This window comes from Bombina bombina, chromosome 6 (assembly GCF_027579735.1).
Source record: "Bombina bombina isolate aBomBom1 chromosome 6, aBomBom1.pri, whole genome shotgun sequence".
Taxonomy (NCBI): domain Eukaryota; kingdom Metazoa; phylum Chordata; class Amphibia; order Anura; family Bombinatoridae; genus Bombina; species Bombina bombina.
In genome coordinates this window covers 446323335-446346514 of record NC_069504.1, presented here as the reverse complement: position 1 = coordinate 446346514, position 23180 = coordinate 446323335, and the positions used below count along the sequence as shown (strand labels likewise).

Genomic DNA, 23180 nt, shown 5'->3' with positions numbered 1-23180 from the left:
ATAAAGTTATTAACCCCTAAACCTAAGTCTAACCCTAACACCCCCATAATTTAAATATAATTTAAATTAAACTAAATAAATTTACTATATTTAAATACATTATTCCTATTTAAAACTAAATACTTGCCTATAAAATAAACCCTAATATTGCTACAATATAACTAATAGTTACATTGTAGCTATTTTAGGATTTATATTTATTTTACAGGCAAGTTTGTATTTATTTTAACTAGGTACAATAGCTATTAAATAGTTAATAATTATTTAATAGCTACCTAGTTAAAATAATTACAAAATTACCTGTAAAATATATCCTAACCTAAGTTACAATTAAACCTAACACTACACTATCAATAAATTAATTAAAGGGACAGTCTAGGCCAAAATAAACTTTCATGATTCAGATAGAGCATGTAATTTTAAACCATTTTCCAATTTACTTTTATCACCAATTTTGCTTTGTTCTCTTGGTATTCTTAGTTGAAAGCTTAACCTAGGAGGTTCATATGCTAATTTCTTAGACCTTGAAGCCCACCTCTTTTCAGATTGCATTTTAACAGTTTTTCACCACTAGAGGGTGTTAGTTCACGTATTTCATATAGATAACGCTGTGCTCGTGCACGTGAAGTTATCTGGGAGCAGGCACTGATTGGCTAGACTGCAAGTCTGTTAAAAGAACTGAAAAAGGGGCAGTTTGCAGAGGCTTAGATACAAGATAATCACAGAGGTTAAAAGTATATTATTATAACTGTGTTGATTATGCAAAACTGGGGAATGGGTAATAAAGGGATTATCTATCTTTTAAAACAATAATAATTCTGGTGTAGACTGTCCCTTTAAATAAATTACATACAATTAGCTAAACTAAAATACAATTAAATAAACTAATGTATAATACAAAAACAAACACTAAATTACAGAAAATAAATTTTTTTTACAAGAAGTTTAAACTAATTACACCTAATCTAAGCCCCCTAATAAAATTAAAAAGCCCCCCAAAATAATAAAATGCCCTACCCTATTCTAAATTAAAAAGTAACCAGCTCTTTTACCAGCCCTTAAAAGGGCCTTTTGCGGGGCATTGCCCCAAAGTGATCAGCTCTTTTACCTGTAAATAAAAATACAATACCCCCCAACATTAAAACCCACCACCCAAATACCCCTACTCTAACCCACCCAACCCCCCCTTAAATAAACCTAACACTAACCCCCTGATCCAATCAGCCAATCGGATTGACCAGAAAATGCGATTTTCTGTAATTTAGTGTTTTTTTTTAATTTTTTTATTATAGATTAGTTTATTTAATTGTATTTTAGTTTAGCTAATTGTAGGTAATTTAATTAATTTATTGATAGTGTAGTGTTAGGTTTAATTGTAACTTAGGTTAGGATTTATTTTACAGGTAATTTTGTAATTATTTTAACTAGGTAGCTATTAAATAGTTATTAACTATTTAATAGCTATTGTACCTAGTTAAAATAAATACAAACTTGTCTGTAAAATAAATATAAATCATAAAATAGCTACAATGTAACTATTAGTTATATTGTAGCTATATTAGGGTTTATTTTATAGGTAAGTATTTAGTTTTAAATAGGAATAATTTATTTAATTATAGTAAATTTAGTTTGTTTTATTTAAATGATATTTAAGTTAGGGGGTGTTAGCGTTAGGGTTGGACTTAGGTTTAGGGGTTAATACATTTATTATAGTAGCGGCGACGTTGCAGGCGGGAGATTAGGGGTTAATATTTGTAGGTAGGTGGCGGCGATGTTAGGGAGGGCAGATTAGGGGTTAATACAATATATTATAGTGTTTGCGAGGTGGGAGTGTGGCGGTTTAGGGTTAATACATTTATTATAGTGGCTGCGAGGTCCGGTCGGCAGATTAGGGGTTAATAAGTGTAGGTAGGTGGCGGCAACGGTTGGGGGGGCAGATTAGGGGATAATAAATATAATATAGGTGTCGGCGATGTTAGGGGCAGTAGATTAAGAGTTCATAGCTATAATGTAGGTTGCGGCGGTGTCTGGACCGGCAGATTAGGGGTTAATATTATTATTATTATTATTCTTTATTTATAAAGCGCCAACAGATTCCGCAGCGCTGCCCATGGGTACAAGGATAACAGTACAGTGGAGAAACAATACGATAAGACACAAAATTTTACAGACAAATACAGGGGGAATTGAGGGCCCTGTTCCCGTGGGAACTTACAATCTAGATGGGTAGGAGGATTGGAAACAGGAGGTGGGGACTGCAGAGGTGAGAATGATATTAGTGAGGAGATAGAGGGCAACTGTTAATTGGTTAGTTTGTTAATAAGTTGGGTGATAAGCTTCCCTGAACAGAAAGGTCTTTAGGGAACGTTTAAAGGAGGAGATGTTAGGGGCAAGTCTGACATCTCGAGGAAGTGCGTTCCAGAAGGTTGGTGCCGCACGAGAGAAGTCCTGTAGCGGGGGCGTCAGATTAGGGGTTAATAAGTGTAAGGTTAGGGGTGTTTAGACTCGGGGTTCATGTTAGGGTGTTAGGTGTAGACTTAGAGAATATTTCCCCATAGGAAACAATGGGGCTGCGTTAGGAGCTGAACGCTGCTTTTTTGCAGGTGTTAGGTTTTTTTTCAGCCAGCTCAGCCCTATTGTTTCCTATGGGGATATTGTGCACAAGCACGTTTTTCCAGCTTACCGCTACCATAGGCAACGCTGGTATTGAGGGTTGAAGTGGAGCTAAATTATGCTCCACGCTCCCTTTTCTGAGGCTAACGCAGCCATTCAGACAACTCTAAATACCAGCGTTGTCTTAAGGGTGCGCTGGAAAAAAAACCTTGTTAGCACCACGGGTCTTTACCGACAAAACTCTAAATCTAGGTGTTAGGGTTTATTTTACAGGTTTTTAGTTTTAAATAGGAATAATTAATTTAATTGTAGTAATTTTATTTAGATTATTTTAAATTATATTTAAGTTAGGGGGGGTTAGGGTTAGACTTAGGTTTAGGGGTTAATATATTTATTATAGTGGCGGCGATGTTGGGGGTGGTAGATTAGGGGTTAATAAGTGTAGGTAGGTGGCGGTGACATTGGGGAAGGCATATTAGGGGTTAATAAATAAAATGTAGGGTTCAGCGATGTTGGGGGCAGCAGATTAGGGGTTCATTAGTATAATGTAGGTGGCGGCGGTGTCCGGAGCTGCAGATTAGGGGTTAATAATATTATGCAGGTGTCGGCGATGTTGGGGGCAGCAGATTAGGGGTTAATAAGTGTAAGATTAGGGGTGTTTAGACTCGGGGTTCATGTTAGGGTGTTAGGTGTAGACATAAATTTACTTTCCCCATAGGAATCAATGGGGCTGCGTTAGGAGCTGAAGACTGCTTTTTTGCAGTTGTTAGGTTTTTTTTCAGCAGATTCTTCCCCATTGATTCCTATGGGGAAATCATGCACAAGCACGTTTAGCCAGCTCACCGCTACCGTAAGCAGCGCTGGTATTACAGTGAGATGTGGAGCTAAATGTTGCTCTCCGCTCCCTTTTTAGAGGCTAACGCCGGGTTGAAAAAACCCGTAATGCCAGCGTTGTCTGTAGGTGAGCGGTGAGCTGAAACTGTTTGTTAGCAACGCACCCCTGTTACCGCAAAACTCAGAATCTCGCTGTTAGTGATTTAGCCGCATCTGACTTAAAGGGACAGTCTAGTCAAAATTAAACTTTCATGATTCAGATAGGGCATGCAATTTTAAACAACTTTCCAATTTACTTCTATTATCTAATTTGCTCAATTCTTTAGATATCATTTGTTGAAGAAATAGCAATGCACATGTGTGAGCCAATCACACAAGGCCTCTAGGTGCAGCAACCAATCAGCAGCTACTGAGCATATCTAGATATGCTTTTCAGCAAGTGATATCAAGAGAATGAAGCAAATTAGATAATAGAAGTAAATTAGAAAGTTGTTTAAAATGACATGCTCTTTCTAAATCACGAAAGAAAAAAATTGGCTTTCACGTCCCTTTAAAGGGAGCTACGGCTTCACAATAAATAATAACCTATTTCACTAAGTTTAACAACCTATGTAAAATAATAAGATAGGTTTAACCCGCATCACCATTTTCATTCCGTAATTAGTAGCGGACAATATCCTGTGACACTAGCGCAACCTCTAGAATATTGTAGTTATTTACCTCCTATTATATATGTATCAATTGTGGACAATTTTTAAGTCAGTGGAATAGCCACTCATTATAAATTCAGATTAATATAAGTTTGAATCCCAGTTAACTATTAGACAGCTTTTCAGCTATACACCCTAGCACACTCATGTTGATGTATCACCTCAGTACAACCTATGGTATTCTATTAGCCCCCTAGTGATTTGAATCCACTTAATTGGGGAACATATTTCTGATAAAGAAGGGGGGTTTCCCCTTCTTGTAAGCATAGCACCGGTATCATTCACTAATAATAAAGTATACCTATTGGTACAATACTGGTACTATTTGATTTACTAAATAATTTATTTACCATAGGGCAGTGTCCTATGACACAGGCTAAATTAATTTAACCTTAGGTATTTCCATACTATTTGTGGTCATCATAAACATTGAGAAGTACGTTCCTTCCTCTCTCCTGAGGACAGTATTAACAACCAACATTACTACATTGTGTGCTCTTTGAAAACGCAATATATATATATATATATATATATATATATATATATATATATATATGTTTATCTTTATACTCTTGCTCCAATATTAGAGGTAAACAATTCCTCATTTTTCTTATCGGTCAATAATCTTACAAATTATATAGTTGGAAACAATACACGTAATTAATTCCACTAATGATGATGTAATACTGTCTACTATATAATATTATATCCTCCTCGACACAATTAACTATCAGTAGATCAGTGAATTACTAGTAGATCAGTAACAAATATCATTATTAGTTGTGTAAATGGCTAGCTAGATATCAATCCAACACAACGATACTTTTTTAGTAGCGTTGGTGCATGCAGGATTTGTGTTTTTAATATGGGTTACCTTTTGTTTTAATATACATTTATTAAAAGTTACATTTTAAACCGACCTTCTAGTTCTTGCTTACTGAATATTACATATTACATTGTTGAATATAAGTAGTTGAGTGCTAATAGGTACACGTTTATTTGTGATGTCATCTTGACATTACTAATCCCTGTTTACATTAACTGTGTACAGCACCTCCTCCCTTCACTAATAGCTGATGGTTATAAATATTAATAATACCCAGCGATCATTAAAATTAGGGAACTACTATAGGTAGTGCCGCTATTCCCTTCCTCCTGTTTAAAGAAATGTTTAGCATAAGAACCCTGACATATGTATTTTTTATGTGTCCCTTTTTAAAGCGGTATATAAATACTTTTTTTTTTTCTGTAGTGTAGTGGTCCCCGCACCTCCCCCACTCCAGCAATCATTAGCTAAAGCCCCTACCCCAATTTTTTTTCTGTAGTGTAGCACCACATACCTCCCTTCATTTTTTGTATTTGTCTTTTATAATTCATTCCTTAACTGCTGTCACAACACCACTGTCACTATTCATCCTCCCTAACTCATGGGAGTAACAGTGGCTTGCAGTCACAAATGAAGCAGCAGAGTTCACAGAGGCCAAGTATGCATTAGTCCACAGCAGTGAATAGGTTAAGACTGGTCAAAGCAGTAATAGTCCGGTCACTGTTGGACATTCAACTAAGACAAGTGGTGAGGCAATACTAGGTCTGAGCAGGTAGCAGATTTGCTTCATTCTCTTGGTATCCTTTGTTGAGGACCATATGTAGGTAGGCTCAGGTGCGCACACGTATGAACGGCACTAAATGGCAGATGTGATTGTAACAATACTTACAGGTACTAGCAGACAGCTGCCTTTACCTAATATGGCTGCTACTATTGAGAGGGGGAGTTTTAAAGAGCTGTTTGGGAGAGATCAGGGCAGTGGGATACTATGAGGAGGGATACCTACAGGGCAAACAAAATAATAATAAAAAAAAACCTACAACTGCATACTGGCATTCTATCTGCCAGTACTTAAGATGGTGGTGACCAGTGGGGGGAGGGGGGAAGAGGGAAGAGAGCTATTTGGGAGGGATCAGTTTGGTGAGAGGTGTAAGGGTAATGCCTACACTATAAAAAATATTTCCCTTGCTAGCTAGCTAATTAACCCCTTCCCAGCTGGCAGGGCCATCTTTAATATTGATTGGGCCCTGGACAAACTTTCTTACCTGCCTCCCCCATGCAATTTCGCTCTCCACCCCAACAATCCCAAAAAACAAATTTTTATTTTTTTAATACAACTAGGCTATAATGCTATAATATATAACATTAAAAAGCAGCATTTATTGACAAAATAATTCCATACATCAGAAGGTATAACAGCAGCCTCTGAAACAATACAAATATTTTATATTGCAAATTAATCATATGTAAACAGAAGTCTCTTATCGCCCATTATGAAACATGGTATGAACATAACAAAAAACAGCGCTCTTAAATCTAAACATTACTATAAACTGAGGCTTAAAATAAAATAAAATTGCTCCACAGAGATAGGAATCCAAAATTAAACATGCAAACCAATGGGTTATCACTTTGAGATTCTTAAAAGAGGATTGAATAAATATCGGCCTTCAGTGTTACCCTTAGCCCATGCCAGTTCTGTCTATCATTGTAGACCCAGGGGAATGAAAGCAGGGAGAGCCAAATGGGGGAAATCTCCTCCTGAGAAGTTGTAGGTCTCACCGTGAAAGAGAGAAGTAAGAGGCTAACGACAACTTTACCCATGGGCTTGAAAATCTAAATTACATCACTGGTGACTCTCTGTGCATGGACTGGCAGCATACGAATGAATGGATTTCAAGCAGCATGCAGAAGCCAATTTGGAGCTTTCTCTGAATCAACCACAGGAAAAACAGTTACCTACCATGACCCGAGATATATCTGGGTTAGGCATGACTCATCTGAACACCTTGCCCCCTGTATGCCTGGTATCGGAAGATTGATAGAGCGAGTAAAGGTGTTAAACTGATTTTAATGATATTGGCTATTTGGCTGCTCTAAAAAGCAGCCAAATAGCCGATACCATTAAAATCTAAATTACATCACTGGTGATGTTTTTGCTCACCTGACCAGACTGCAGTGCTAGCCTACTGCTTGCCTCCCGAGTCCCTTAGCTCGCTCAGTTCGTTGCTTCCCTTTCTCACTCTTCCCGCGCGGCTGCGTTCATAGAAAGCTGGGACAGGGAGGGACTCACTTTGGGAGGAAGTGATGAGTGAGTGTCAGGGCTCCATCGGGGAGCGGCAAAGCCAAGCGGGAGACTGTGTCACACGCAGACTGTGTCACATAAGGCCCCTGTTCCTCCCATCCCCACACCGTATCAATAGTTTTATAGCAGCCAGCAGCTCATTTTAGGGTGTATATCAGAGAGGCTAAGTCTGCCCCTGCTGAGCGGGCTCAAGGGGCAACTGCTTTGGGCCCCACAACAAACACTGGGCCCGGAGCAGTTGCTTCTTTTGCCCGTGTTAAAGACGGCCCTGCCAGCTGGGACTATTAGAAGTTTTTGTGTGCAGCTGGAATTATCAGCCTTCTAATTACAAAAAAACAATGGTGCATGTCTGCTATTTCTGAACAACGGGAATACTAGAGAACTTTTTACAACCTTTTGTGTTATGAATGTACAAGCAGTATGTAAATAATTTTAGTGAGAAACCTAAAGTTTGTGAAACAGTTAATAATTTTTTTAATATGATCGCATTTGGCAGCGAAACAGTGGCATGAAATATAACATAATGGGCCTAGATCAATACCTTGGGTTATCTACTAAATAAAATATATAGTTTTGATAGGTAAATAAAAAAGGCTCTATTTCTGTTTAAATTGAGTGACAGCAAAAATTATAAAAATTCTCCAATATTTTGGGCAAGTATTCTCTGAACGTCACGGTAGTGAAGGGGTTAAATGGAAATGGAAGTAAAAATTATACTTTCACGATTTTTCAATTTACATATAGGAGCAAATATATTTCTTTCTCATGATCTAATTGATTGCAACCTGACCCCTTTCAATAAGGGCATGCTGAAGTAGTCTTAGGAGTGTGCACGTCTTGAGCACTATGTGGCTGCAATGTGTGTAGCAATATTATATAAGCAACCTGCAGAGGGAGCTTTAGAATGCACTCTGTGGTAAAACTCTATGGTGAACTAAGCTAATGAATTTGACAGCAAGAATCACTGTTTAATAAAGACTGTATAAACACAAAATGAAAATACATGTATGAATAGGAGATATCCAAACAGTGTAATAGTATTAGTAAGTGAAGTCATAGCTGTGGATGTTCCCTGTTGGCACTGAGCACTACCTGCTGCAGACTCTCTCTACAGGTTCCTGTATAAAATTGATTCACATTATAGCAAACGTGTACAGTCATGAGCTTACAAGTTACTTTTACTTTTATGTCACTTTAATTGGCTTAGCCCATTCTGGTTATATTACATCAAATATAAGAAATAAAATTGAAAAGCACTGTCTCTGTATTTGCTTTGTCATTAAATACCCACAAATTCACTTTTTTATCTCAATCTTGTTCCTATTCCATATATTACTCAGTAATACTGTGAATAGATTGTGGGTACAAAAATATTGGACATAAACATAACCATTGTTATCAAACAACAAAAGCTCATGAGAGGAAATTACATACATTTTCAATCTTACCTAAAAATTGCAGAATGCTAGTAAACCCACTTGAAATCCAACTGAATATGAACGACATGGCTTGACTGTAGGAAGTCTGGAAGAAGAAGAGGGTTAGTAAAGTTTACAGATTATAGTTTCGGTTCCTCCAGTAATATAAAAGTCATAACAGCAGAAAAATAATCTAAGTAAGCTCTTTATTATCAGGGCAAAGAGCTCTCTAGAAGCACATTATCTTCAATTATCTCCTTGCTATGTGCTAACGGTGACTGCCTTGCTTATTTTAAGTTCTTAATGTGGTTTCACACATGCCAAAAAGCTATAAACACTTTAACACTGTACAAGTAACTTGTTTTGCAGTCGTCTTATGAGAAGCAGGGTCTCAGCTAACACAAGCAAGAAACATATCATTTTCACGTTAGTTCTCTGATGGATTTAAAGAAACAGTCTAGTCACAATTAAACTTCTAGTCACAATTAAACTTTCATGATTCAGATAGGGCATGCAATTTTAATCAACTTTCCAATTAACTTTTTTTCATCAAATTTGCTTTGTTCTCTTGGAATTCTTTGTTAAAAACAAAACCTAGGTAGACTTATATGCTAATTTCTAAGCCCTTGAAGGCTGCCTCTTATCTCAGTTTATTTTGACAGTTTTTTTTGTGCAATGCCACCCCCTGCTCACTGGTGGCCAATTGGCCAATAGCAGGGGCTGTCAATCATCCCGATCGGATCGGTATTATTTCAATCCGCCACCTAAAAGGTGGCAGATGGTTAAGGAGCAGTGGTCTTATGACCATTGCTTCTTAACTACCGTTTCAGGCAAGCCTTAAACGATGGAACTCAGTCGTAGGCAGGTGAAGGACTTGATAAATTGAGCCCTATGTTTGAGAAAGTATGAGAGTGAGTGTGTTGCACAGGTCAACATTTTTGCTCATACTGTTAAACTGTGTGTGAGCGAGGGAAGGTGAGGAGAATGTTATCTGTCATGGAGAAAGGCTAATAGAGTAAGGAGGGGGCAGTGTGTGATGGAGAGGGGGGTTGAGAGGGAGATATGATAAGAGGGTAAAGAGGGGCTCTGTGTGAGGGTAAGATTTGAGCTGTGTGAAGGAGGCTGAGAGTGTAAAGAGGGTGTGTAAGAAGGTGAGAAGGGTGTATGTGATGCATGTGAAGGATGCATGGGGACTGTGTGAGGGAGAGGGAGGCTGCGAGAATTAGCAGAGGACTGTGTGTGAAGGAATGGGGGGCTGAGAGTGTGAGGAGGGGGCCATGTGTCAGGGAGGCTAAGAGTGTGAGAAGGGGATTGTGAGAGGTAGCTAACTGGAGCTTCCTGGTTGTGAGGGGGGATGAGAAGGTGAGAAGGAGGCTTTGTGAGGTGGGGCTGTGTGTGTGTGTGAGGAAGCTGAGAGGGTGAAAAGGGGGCTGTGTAAAGGAGGGGAGGCTAAGAGAGTGAGGCGGCTGAGAAGCCAAGGAAGTGTTTTTATTTGGGGGGGTGGGGGCCTTTATGGATTCTTGCACCGGGCCCTGAGATTTCTAGCTACGCCTCTGGTCTTTGTGTTTCAGTTTGATTGTGGGTTTTTTTTTATAACTGTATAATGCAATACTGTGCATAGTACAAGTTGAAAGTAAAAGTTTTTGCTCACACGCTAACCTGACGCCCTCAAAAAGCCGGTTAGAATATCGCAACCGCATTACCGTATTACCCCATAAACTTCAATGAGCGAGAAGTGAAAAACAAACAAACACCCTACTCGAGCGCAAACCCAATCGCATTTTCTCAAGTGTGCTAACCCGACATAAAAATATCAATAGTTCACATTCCAACATTCTTCATATAGCAGAATATGTTCTATTTATTCATAAATACATATTTCTACATATATCTGATGGTATTTTGGTGCAATATATATCTATACCTATGTACAGTATATATATATATATATATATATATATATATATATATTTATATATACACACATAATTATATATAGATATAGATATATATACAGACTTAGAACATATTTCTCTATGTATGAATATATAAATATTGCATAAATCTGGTTTTATATGTTTCCATCTATTTGACTGCAATGAGCTCCAATGCACTTATATTTACATATGTCTATATATGTATACATATGTATTTATATGTTTAAATATCTGTAAATACATACCTGTATATACACATATATATTGCTTGCATGCAACAGTTACTGTGCCACTCATAATCTAGCCCTAAATAAATTAATAAATACAACTATATGTGTCTTCTATTTTCATTTATTAGGAGTCTGGATAAAGAGATTCATTTATTACGTCCAAAGGAAAAAAAAGTGTATTAAAGTTTAGTAAATAGTCACTCCAAATTGTATAGTGTACTAGTAAACTATATATTGTCTGGGCATATTTCATTTTTTTGCCCCTACAGAAAAATTTCTGCGGACGCCCATGGGTATAAACCATATTTACACATTTTAAGCTCTCTATTTGGAATCAAAATAAGCTAATCATTAGGGTGGAAATTATTTAGGTTTATTGTTTTATTAAGTTATTATCTATTTATTTATTCATACATTTATTATTATTTTTATTATCTGCATGTTAGGGCCACGAATAATATCATAAGTTAAATTATGATTCCAAACTTTCCATAATAATATGTAAGAATATATTCCCTGTAATAAATGGGTTGTTTTTTTTAGACATGAACAAAAAAAATACATGTACCATAAAATAATTAGTGGTGTCTAAAACCTTGAGAATTTCAGGATTTCTCAGTTCAAATTACTTTAGTTAATTTACATATAGAAAAATTGTGAAATCCCAATCATTTTACAGGCCTTAAATAAAAAATGTCAAATGACAGACAGTCAGAAAGTTAGATAGATAGATAAATAGATAAAAAGATAGTCACACTGTATTTGTAGATAGTGATCATGGGCCTTATTTATCAAAGCGTCATTTGAAAATACGATTGAATCCCGCATTGTATTTGTCGCGAGTTTGATCCGCCGTAGTTATCAAAGCGTCAAGATCGTCAAATGTTGAAATTTGTGACATAAAATACACTCCCGCTATCTCTATCCGACGCAGATCGATGCTTGCGTCATTACAGATTTTTCAAATTTACATTCGACTCTATTTGACCCTTTTCCAAATTTATCAAACATTTAACAGGTACGCTCTCGTCTATTCCGACACAGCATACCTAGTTTTCAATCCACTACCCTTGAGGCTGCGGGTGCCATATAAATCAATGGGAGTCTGAAAACACAGAAAGCTTATGTTCGATACTGCAAGAGAATGAAGTATATTACATAATAAAAGTAAATTAGAAACTCTATTAAAATTGTATACCCTTTCTAAATCAAACAATATTATTGCTCCACATTTGGTGCACTAGTAGATATAGGGATAAAAATGAAAAATACATTACTGCTTATGGATTATGTTACAAATGTGTCTCTCATTACAAAGCAAGGGGACAATATTATTTCTCCAAATTTGTTGAAAAGTTTTGCCCCAAACTTGTCCCACTAATAGATATAAAGATAAAAATGAAATACATAACATAATAAATCTAACTTACTTTTTACTTTTTGTGAAAAATCTATGTGCACCATGTTTAAGCCATGTAATACAAGTCCCACTCTCCACTTCGCACCAATTTTGACGCAACACTTTTCGCACCAACTATGACACAAACTCCTATACAACCCACACACTAGTGAATTTTGGAACCACTAATATGCATAATAACATCAGTCAATCTGATTCAAATATACATTATAAACTATCACTAATGAATCAAATTGCTCGATACTTGTGTCATTGATCACTCATCAGAACTTGTATGTGCCATTTATTACATTGTGTATTATACTTTGAAAGTATGTATATGTGAAATTAGTATTAAATATAAACATTGATGCTGACATTAGGACACAGTGTAATATTTTAGACAATGATTTTAAAATTCAAATTGATGTTTGATTCAATATAATCTTAAACTGATAGCTCAAAGGGATAGCCCACATAACATTAAACTGTCATGATTCAGATACAGCAGAAATTAAAATCACCTCTTTACTATCATGCTATTTTCAGTGTATTTCTTCCTTCTCTTGAATTTCTTTTTCAGTAAGAAATGTCATCTTATATGCCAGCCCATTTTATAACACCTGTGTAGGGGTGTTTTTTTTTAAAACTAGATTGCACACCTGTACACAGGTACAGAGAGAAAACTCACCCAGCTCTTAAAATGTCCATTGATTGGAAATAAATACATATGATACCTTGATTACATGCTATATTCGCAATTATTCCTGCTCAGAATAATAATACATTTACACTATTATTATACATATAGTGGTATAAATAAACACAGAGATATGACAGACAACATTGTTTAGAACAAACAAATGAACTTAGGGACATGTAAATATGTTTGCAAAAGATTTCTGACATAACACACACACACACACACACATATATATATATATATATATATATATATATATATACACACACAAGTATGTGCAAAGATATATGTAAAAAATCTAGCATTAATAATCATTTATGAAAAAAACATGAGATAAAAGCATATCATGACTTCTAGAAATACAAATACACATTAATTTATGTGAAAGTATCATATAACAAATAAATATAAAAATAACTTTCTATGAGATATTGTTTGTTGAGGAATAAATCTATCTATTTATTGGACATTAACAGATGGAAAATAAAAGATTAGCTTTGGAGAAATGTGCTTGTTCATGGGCAGTAATGAAATGTTATAAATAAAGTTGGGGAAAACCCGAATAACCGCGTCATCGATGACTGTTAGTTAACAACAGTTCGATGCTCATCTCGCTGTACTTGACGAGTGTGTTTTTGATGTTTTTTTTTAATAAATAAGGGGATCGTATGTGAATCTGCGTCAATGATGTCTAGAGAGCAGATTAACGCTTTGATAAATATGCCCCCATATATAAATATGTGAGTATGAAATAGCATATGCCGCAAAGTAACCTCAGAAAAAGACTTTTTTCTACTTGTTGTAAAACTTATAGCAATATATATTTCAATCACATTACTTGTGAGATAAAACTTAAATGGAAGCACAGCTAACTCAATATGTAAAGCACTTCAGAGAAATGCATATGAAGCAAATTTTAGTCAAAGGTCAAGAACGTTCAAACATCTGACAGTACACGTAAGCAGTTTCACTTGTTGCAAAATGCCCATCCCAGAATGCCTTTACTTGCTTCTCAAAGAGTTAGTGACGCAGCAGGCAGGGTCAGATTACAAATGGGACAAGGTAATCCTCACACAGTGAGTCACTATGAATCCATGTGTTTCTACTCTCATTAATGAGTCACAACTGACAAAAAAAAAATACCTGCTACAAGTTCAATGAATAAGAGAAAGATGTAAACAAAGGGACCATGCCTTTTTGAGAGGCATACTGACAAAATAATGAGGCCTCCTGTCCTTGATTCATTAATGTCTTAAAGGGATAGTCTAGTCAAAGTTAAAATTTCATGATTCATATAGAGCATGCAATTTTAAGCAACTTTCTAATTTACTCCTATTATCCTGCTAGATTGCGAGTCTTGCGTTAGCCTTAAAAAGCAGCGTTGAGTGGTCCCAACACTGCTTTTCAATGCCTGCTGGTATTACGAGTCTGGCAGGTACAGGTGTACTGCTCACTTTTTTCTGCGACTCGAGCTTACTGCAAATCCCCTTACGTAAATTGCGTATCCTATCTTTTCAATGGGACTTGCCTAACGCCGGTATTACGAGTCTTGGAAGAAGTGAGCGGTAGACCCTCTCCTGTCAAGACTCCTACCACATTTAGAAGTCAGTAGTTAAGAGTTTTATGGGCTAACGCTGTAACATAAAACTCTTAACTAAAGTGCTAAAAAGTACACTAACACCCATAAACTACCAATTAACCCCTAAACCGAGCCCCCCCCCCCCACATCGCAAATACTTAAATAAAGTTTTTAATCCCTAATCTGCTGACCGGACATCGCCGCCACTTTAATAAATATATTAACCCCTAAACCGCCGCACTCCCGCCTCGCAAACACTAGTTAAATTTTATTAACCCCTAATCTGCCGTCCCTAACATCGCCGACACCTACCTACATTTATTAACCCCTAATCTGCCACCCCCAACGTCGCCGCTACTATATTAAATTTATTAACCCCTAAACCTAAGTCTAACCCTAAGTCTAACCCCCCCTAACTTAAATATAATTTAAATAAAACGAAATAAAATAACTATCATTAACTAAATTATTCCTATTTAAAACTAAATACTTACCGATAAAATAAACCCTAAGATAGCTACAATATAACTAATAGTTACATTGTAGCTAGCTTAGGATTTATTTTTATTTTACAGGCAACTTTGTATTTATTTTAACTAGGTAGAATAGTTATTAAATAGTTATTAACAATCTAATAACTACCTAGCTAAAATAAATACAAAAGTACCTGTAAAATAAATCCTAACCTAAGTTACAATTAAATCTAACACTACACTATCATTAAATTAATTTACTAAATTACCTACAATTAACTACAATTAAATAAAATAAACTAAAGTACGGAACCCCCCCCCCCACTAAATTACAGAAAAAAAATAAAATAATTACAAGAATTTTAAACTAATTACACCTAATCTAATCCCCCTAATAAAATAAAAAAGCCTCCAAAATAATAAAAATCCCTTCCCTATACTAAATTACAAATAGCCGTTAAAAGGGCTTTTTGCGGGGCATTGCCCCAAAGTAATCAGCTCTTTTACCTGTAAAAAAAAAGACAATACCCCCCAACATTAAAACCCACCACCCACACACCCAACCCTACTCTAAAACCCACCCAATCCCCCCTTAATAAAACCTTACACTAACCCCTTGAAGATCACCCTACCGTGAGACGTCTTCACCCAGCCTGGCACAAGTGGTCCCCAGAGGGGCAGAAGTCTTCATCCGATCCAGGCAGAAGAGGACCTCCAGACGGGCAGAAGTCTTCATCCAGGCGGCATCTTCTATCTTCATCCATCCGGAGCGGAGCGGGTCCATCTTGAAGCCAGCCGACGCGGAGCATCCATCCAGACCGACGACTACACGACGAATGACGGTTCCTTTAAATGACGTCATCTAGTGCTCTTGTAAATGGATAACATTCTTGCAAAACTGCTGCCATATAGTGCTCCCAAAATGGGCCTGCTATATATCTGGTTTTCAACAACAGATGCCAAGAGAACAAAAAATTGATAATAGAAGTAAATCAGAAAGTTTTTTAAAATTTCATGCTCTATCTTAATTGTAATAAAAAAAATTTGGGTTTCAAATCCCTTTAAAAAGCAAAGAATTTTTTTTTTATTTTTTTTTAAATCTAATACTTTTACTACAAGCTGCACAGATTACATGCTGTACAGTGTTTATGTAAGTGTACTGTCATATTATGTTTTTTTTTTACTGTATGCACATCACTAATATATGGACCTAAATAATAGACACAAAGAACAGGGGGGGAAATCAAACAAACTATAAGGATTATGGATCTCACGCTGTATGATTCATTTTGAAATGAAAAATTCAATGAAAAAAAATGAAATAATTAAAAACCAAATGTATCAAGCCTTAATATATCATAAATAATATTATATACTTTGGTTAAATAATGTATTGTCCATTATAGATTACAAATGGAGCACAAAAATATTACTGCTGTGATGCATTAACTTTGCTCAAGGACAAAAATTAGGACTTCTAATTTTTAAGCTCATATTTAATCAAAAGTTATTTTTTATAGCTCGAACATAGTCTAGGGCGCACTAAAGGTTGTAAATGACGCAGGTGCACTATATCACTCATATATTAGACCCCCTCTCCTGTTGTGTGATCATTTGTTTCCCTTCAGATGGTAAGCTGGAGAGCCTCTCTAACTGTAGCTCACTTTGTATAAAGTGCATATACAACTTATTGTGCTCAAGGGCAGGGCGCTTCTCTCCTTTTGTTTACATCTGCCAATGTAAATGTAGTAATGTGCATTGTATAGTCTTACATAATGGGGGGCGATTTAACAAGCAGCGGATACTGCATCGACACCCCATCGTTTCTGGTCCACCAGAAATGGAAGTTAAGAAGCAGAAGTCGTAAGACCGCTGCTCCTTAACTTCTCCGCCACTGAAATCATCCTGATCCGATACTGTCGGGATGATTAACGGCCCCTGCTAGTGGCCGATTGGCTGCGCGTGAGCAGGGGGCGGCATTGCACAAGCATTTCACTACAAATGTCGGCATTTAGCGAGGTCGAGCGGGCATGATTTGCTCCAGCGAATCATGTCCGCTCAACCGTTAGTAAATCTACCCCAATGTCTCATTGTAAGTTTTTTTATTGCATTGTACCCTTATGGTCGTAATGTACCTTTGTATAGTGCTGCATAAATAAACAATAGTAATAATATAATAGGGGCACACAGTAAAGTTCATGTTGGATATTGCCCTAGCTCTAAGCCAATTGTGCATAAAGCCAAGAGTGCACTAAGCAGATGGTGCTCAAGTAGCGGAGTTCTTCATGTACTTTTGTGATAAACTATTAATAAGAATGATTTACGTCAATTCTCAAAAAGAGCTATATTTGACAGTGGTATTTTGGATTGTAATACAAGATTGTGCCTTATAATTACTGCAAGACCAAATACAAGCTAATACACCCTGAGCTGTTGATTGTGTTCCACTTGTAATTTAGCCCAATGTAAATAGTAAATAAATCATTTTAATATACTGTTTATAATCTCAAAGATTATGTACAAATGGAAAGACGTCTCTAAAATGTTTTTTTCTGCACAATTAACCTGTTCTTAAATTATTTGAAACTAGTCCTAAAGCCCGTTCACACGGGCCGTGTTGTGTTATTGATCTCTCTCTCTCTCTCTCTCTCTCTCTCTCTCTCCCCTCTGTCTCTCTCTCTCCCCTCTGTCTCTCTCCCCTCTGTCTCTCTCTCTCTCTCTCTCTCTCTCTCCCCTCTGTCTTTTTCTCTCTCTCTCTCTCCCCTCTGTCTTTTTCTCTCTCTTTCTCCCCTCTGTCTCTCTCTTTCTCCCCTCTGTCTCTCTCTCTCTCTCCCCTCTGTCTCTCTCTCTCTCCCCTCTGTCTCTCTCTCCCTCCCCCTCTGTCTCTCTCTCCCTCCCCCTCTGTCTCTCTCTCCCTCCCCCTCTGTCTCTCTCTCCCTCCCCCTCTGTCTCTCTATCCCTCCCCCTCTGTCTCTCTATCCCTCCCCCTCTGTCTCTCTATCCCTCCCCTCTTTTTCTCTATCCCTCCCCTCTGTCTCTCTCTTTCTCCCCTCTGTCTCTCTCTCCCTCCCCCTCTGTCTCTCATTCCCCCTCTGTCTCTCTCTCCTCTCTGTCTTTCTCTCTCTCCCCTCTGTCTCTCTCTCTCCCCTCTCTCTCTATCCCTTCCCTCCCCTCTGTCTCTCTATCCTTCCCCTCTGTCTCTCATTCCCCCCTCTGTCTCTCTCCCCTCTGTATCTCTCTCCCCTCTGTCTTTCTCTTCTCTCTCTCTCTCTCTCTCTCTCTCTCTCTCCCCTCTGTCTCTCTCTCCCTCCCCCTCTGTCTCTCTCTCCCTCCCCCTCTGTCTCTCTCTCCCTCCCCCTCTGTCTCTCTATCCCTCCCCCTCTGTCTCTCTATCCCTCCCCCTCTGTCTCTCTATCCCTCCCCTCTTTTTCTCTATCCCTCCCCTCTGTCTCTCTCTTTCTCCCCTCTGTCTCTCTCTCCCTCCCCCTCTGTCTCTCATTCCCCCTCTGTCTCTCTCTCTCTCTCTCTCGTCCGCGCGCTGCTGGTTGCAGGGGTGCGCGTGCGAGCAGCTGTGCTCTTTGCCCGGTCCTCGCGCTGCTGGTTGCAGGGGTGCGCGTGCGAGCAGCTGTGCTCTTTGCCCGGTCCTCGCGCTGCTGGTTTCGTCGGGTGGGTGCGCGTGCGATCAGCTGCTGTCTAAGGCCAAGTGTTTGTCTGAACTGCGCATGACGGCTTCAGACAAACTCTTGTCTTTTATAATATAGGATAATGTTAAATAAGAGAACCCTATGATGATCCATGAAAAGAACTTCACATTTGTTTCAAAAAAGGATAGAGCTTCCTGTATTGAATGATTCTGGACAAAGTACCGTTCTACTTTTTAGCAGGGAGTCAGTCTACCCATGTTCCAAAATAAATACTTTGTTACAACTACAGTTAAAGGGACAGTAAAGTAAAAAAAAAACTTCATGATTTAAATAGGGCATGTAATTTTAAACAACTTTCCAATTTACTTTTATTACCCATTTTGCTTTGTTCTCTTGGTATTCTTAGTTGAAAGCTAAATCTAGGAGGTTCATATGCTAATTTCTTAGGCCTTGAAGATTGCCTCTAATCTGAAAGCATTTTGACAGTTTTTCACCACTAGAGGGCGTTAGTTCATGTGTTTCATATAGATAACATTGAGCTCAAGCACGTGAAGCTCCTAGGAGTCAGCACTGATTGGCTAAAAATGCAAGTCTGTCAAAAGAACTGAAATAAGGGGGCAGTTTGCAGAGGCTTAGATACAAGGTAATCACAGAGGTAAAAAGTATATTAACTGTGTTGGTTATGCAAAATTGGGGAATGGGTAATAAAGGGATTATCTACCTTTTTAAACAAAAAAAATTCTGGTGTTTACTGTCCCTTTAATACATACTCCTGAATTCCCTACAACAGTTCAAAGCCTGGTCAGGGAAGTATCATTGTCTGAGAAAAGAGAAACTTGAATAACATAACCTTTTTTTCTATATTGATAGCGAAGGAAAAATTTAACTGCAGCTTTCTCAAAAATGGTTCAGCTGCTCATACAAATAAACCAAGTTAAAGAGGGCAACAACCTTGTAAATGGAGCGCACCTTAAGTACCTTTGGCCATCTGCTTTTCAGCTTTGCTTTAAGACAGCGCTGCTCCATGTATCTTTAACAAGTGCAGGAGACAACATCTCCAGTGAACACCATGTTACTGCTCCATGTGTCTTTAACAAGTGCAGGAGACAACATCTCCAGTGAACACCATGTTACTGCTCCATGTGTCTTTAACAAGTGCAGGAGACAACATCTCCAGTGAACTCCATGTTACAAGCACAGCATATTAATGTGTGTGTGTGTATATATATATATATATATATATATATATATATATATATGTATGTATGTATCTGTGCAGATAGGTGTGTACACATTCATACACATATATGCTATATTAATATATATATATATATATATATATATATATATATACAGTATATATGTATATATATATATATATCTATATATTATATATGTGTGTGTGTGTGTGTGTGTGATGCTTTATTTTAATCTTTTTACATGTGTTTTGTTTATACTTTTATTCTATCCCTAACACTTTAACTTCAAGCCTCATGATACACTAACTTTTTAGCCCTGTTATGTGTTGCTATCAAAAGCACTCCACTTTTAATCTAGGCAGGGATGAAACTACAGGGATGCAGTTGTCGCCAATTGTGACTGGGCCCGCAAGGGTGGGAGCCCAGCTTAAAAAAAAATTGTATTTATTTTAACAAATAAAAAACGTTGACCTGCCACTGCCTGCACTGATATCTGTGAGTGTGACATGATGCTTCACTAAGTGTCTCTGACTACAGGGTTAGTCTTTCTGGGGGGGGGAGTAAACAGTGTCACTATACAGTACCAACTATATACAGTATGGGGGGGGCTGGACTATGTCACAGACTACTGTGGTCACTTTATAAAGTACTGGGGCGGTGGAGGGGTCAGGCCAGCCATCTCACTGGCAGATACAGACTTGTGTCACTGACTCACTATAATACAGTACTGGTGGGTTAAACATTGTCCACTATATACAGTAATAGGGGGTCAGACCATCTCACAGACTGTGGGCACAGGGTGCCTCCTTTTGCAGACGTAATCTGATTCACATTTTTTTTTTCTGTGCTAAATGTACCTGCACCTGGGGCCCCTGTGGTTTCTAGTTACGCCTCTGAATCTAGGCCTCTGTTGGCTACATTCTAATAGTTGCAAACTAATTCAATAATCTAGGGCCTAAGTCAAGGGTGTGATTAGACCTTACCAGGCCCCATGGTAAACGCTGTGGTGGGGCCCCCCAATTGCCCTTTCTGAACCAGCCAGCCCACATAGTAGCAAGAGGAGCTGCCTTCTCTCTGACCTGTGAATCATCCTTCCTCATTGATTAGTCAGCACCCAGAGGATTATACACTTGGTCAAGTACCTATATGGGAGCCAGGTCCCCCCCCCAATTTTGCCCACCTGTAGTGACACCTAGTAGTGACTGCAAGGCCAGATGGACCTCATAGCACTGTCGGCCAGGTCTCAATTTGATACCTCCTAAGACCCTGGATAAAAAACCTAAATCAAATAAAAAAACCCTAAATTTTGTCCTAAATATATGTGTCAATGCAAACAAGTCAAAACAATTTTTTGCTTCATCCATGGAGAACAAATTCTGGACAGTTAAATCTTGTGCTATTCTTTATAATGCCCATTGATGCCACAGGTGGCTGTGGTGTGTTGCCTCCATGGTATGAATCCAGTCTGATCTCAGTGGATTACAGATGACTACATAATTAAGTCACAAAAAACTAGATTTTTAGCAAGTGTTTCTCACCCCAACATAAAGAAAGAGATCAACAAAAACTGAAACAATTCAAAATGTTCCCTGATTTCCCAGAAATGTTGAGAAGTTCAAGCAGTGTCTGGCAGTTAACTACCACTTTCTATGGGATCTGCTATGTCCATAACAGAACTGTATCCATTATCTGTGACTTTTTCCCCTCATAGTCAGTTCTAAAAGCCATAGCACAGGCTGCTAAGCAACTGTTTTTAGGTACATAGAACTCAAAGCAGAGTATAAAAAAAATATCATCTACATTGTGTTACCTCCCAATGCAATTTAACCCTAATTTCTGCTCATCTGACCTCACAAAATAAAAAACCTCACCACGACCTCCCCCATCACAAGCAACCTCTAATTGTATGGTCCAGAACCCACCAATAATTCATTTTAACTTTGACCTTCCACACAAAACCATTAATTATAATGGATATTACAATCAATTAACCATGACCCATTACCACATAACAAATGGTTGAGACCCCCCAACTGTCCCGATTTTTGTGGGACCGTCCCGATTTAGGTGTCTTGTCCGATGTTCTGGGTTGCTTGCCATCTGTTCCCGCATTGCCCCATCCATTAAAAAAAAAAATTCTAATTGGGCCATACTCAGAAGCAGCTGGCTTTTCTCGCCCAGGGTTAGATACCTGTTAGATTCCCTGTGGAAAAGGAATTGATGTGTGGGTTAAGCAGGGTGAGAAGGCTGCTATACCCTATGACCTCAAGTAATGGTGACCTCCAACCTTGGTTAGTGATGACGTCTAACCCCTGGTGATAATACTAACAGTTTTATATGATGAGCAGTGCTAACACCAGGGTAACAAACAGTGGCAGCTTCAGACTGCCAGCTAATGTGCTTGCCAATCCCAGGACCCTATACAATGAATTAGTACTCATATATGATGTAGTGTGTGTGTGTCTCTGTATGTATAAGTGTGTGTGTGTATCTGCATGTATAAGTGCATGCTATGTAGTTTGTGTATCTGCATGTATAAGTGTAAGCTATGTAAGGTGTGTGTGTATTTGTATGTATAAGTGTGTGTGTATGTGTGTATCTGCATGTATTAGTCTATGCTATGTGATGTCTGTGTATCTGCATGTATAAGTGTTTGCTATGTAGTGTGTGTGTGTGCGTATCTGCATGTGTAGTGTATGCTATGTAATGTGTGTTTCTATGTATTTGAGTGTGTGTACATGTATATGTGTAGCTTGTGTTACAGTGCATTTTTGCTGACTTTAAAGGCCAAATAATTATTATTAAATGTCTAATTAAGATAAAAAATATTTAGAACTGTCTCTGTAAAGGCTAATTAATACAGAGCTTACATAGCTATACCAGTGGTTTGAGTTTGTGTTTGATTTGCTGCCTAAGAGTAATAAAAGATATGACTTTATTTAGAATTGTATTCATATTACTTTGGTCTTATGATTTTGTAAGCCCCATCCCTGCTCCTGCCCACCACATATCATACTTTTGCTGCAGTGGGGGCTGTCCCTCTTTTGAATTTTGAAATGTTGAGAGGTATGCAAACCTTCCTTAATGCCAAGCAGCCCCCCACTGTAAACACCCCTTCATGATATAATGCCATGTTTGAAGCATTCTCTGTATGTCTTCCTCTATTTGCAGAATTTTAAACAATAACAATTGATTAAGAAGGTTAACCAATCTAAAATAGGTATGGATGAACTAAAGGTTTAACAGCTTAACTACTCTTCTTATTGTTTAATAGGCTTGAACACATAACTTAACGCACCTGGACCTGCAA

General features: G+C 37.8%; 1 protein-coding gene across 2 annotated transcripts in view; it reads right to left on the bottom strand.

The window, feature by feature from the left end:
• Positions 1 to 23180, bottom strand: part of SAR1B (secretion associated Ras related GTPase 1B) — a 236847-nt gene that overhangs the window by 51609 nt on the left and 162058 nt on the right. For both annotated transcript variants that reach the window (XM_053717214.1, XM_053717213.1), the window contains one exon: positions 8737 to 8812. In XM_053717214.1, coding sequence (XP_053573189.1) covers positions 8737 to 8794 — 58 coding nt within the window. In that variant the 5' untranslated portion in view covers positions 8795 to 8812. The remainder of the gene's footprint in view (positions 1 to 8736; positions 8813 to 23180) is intronic.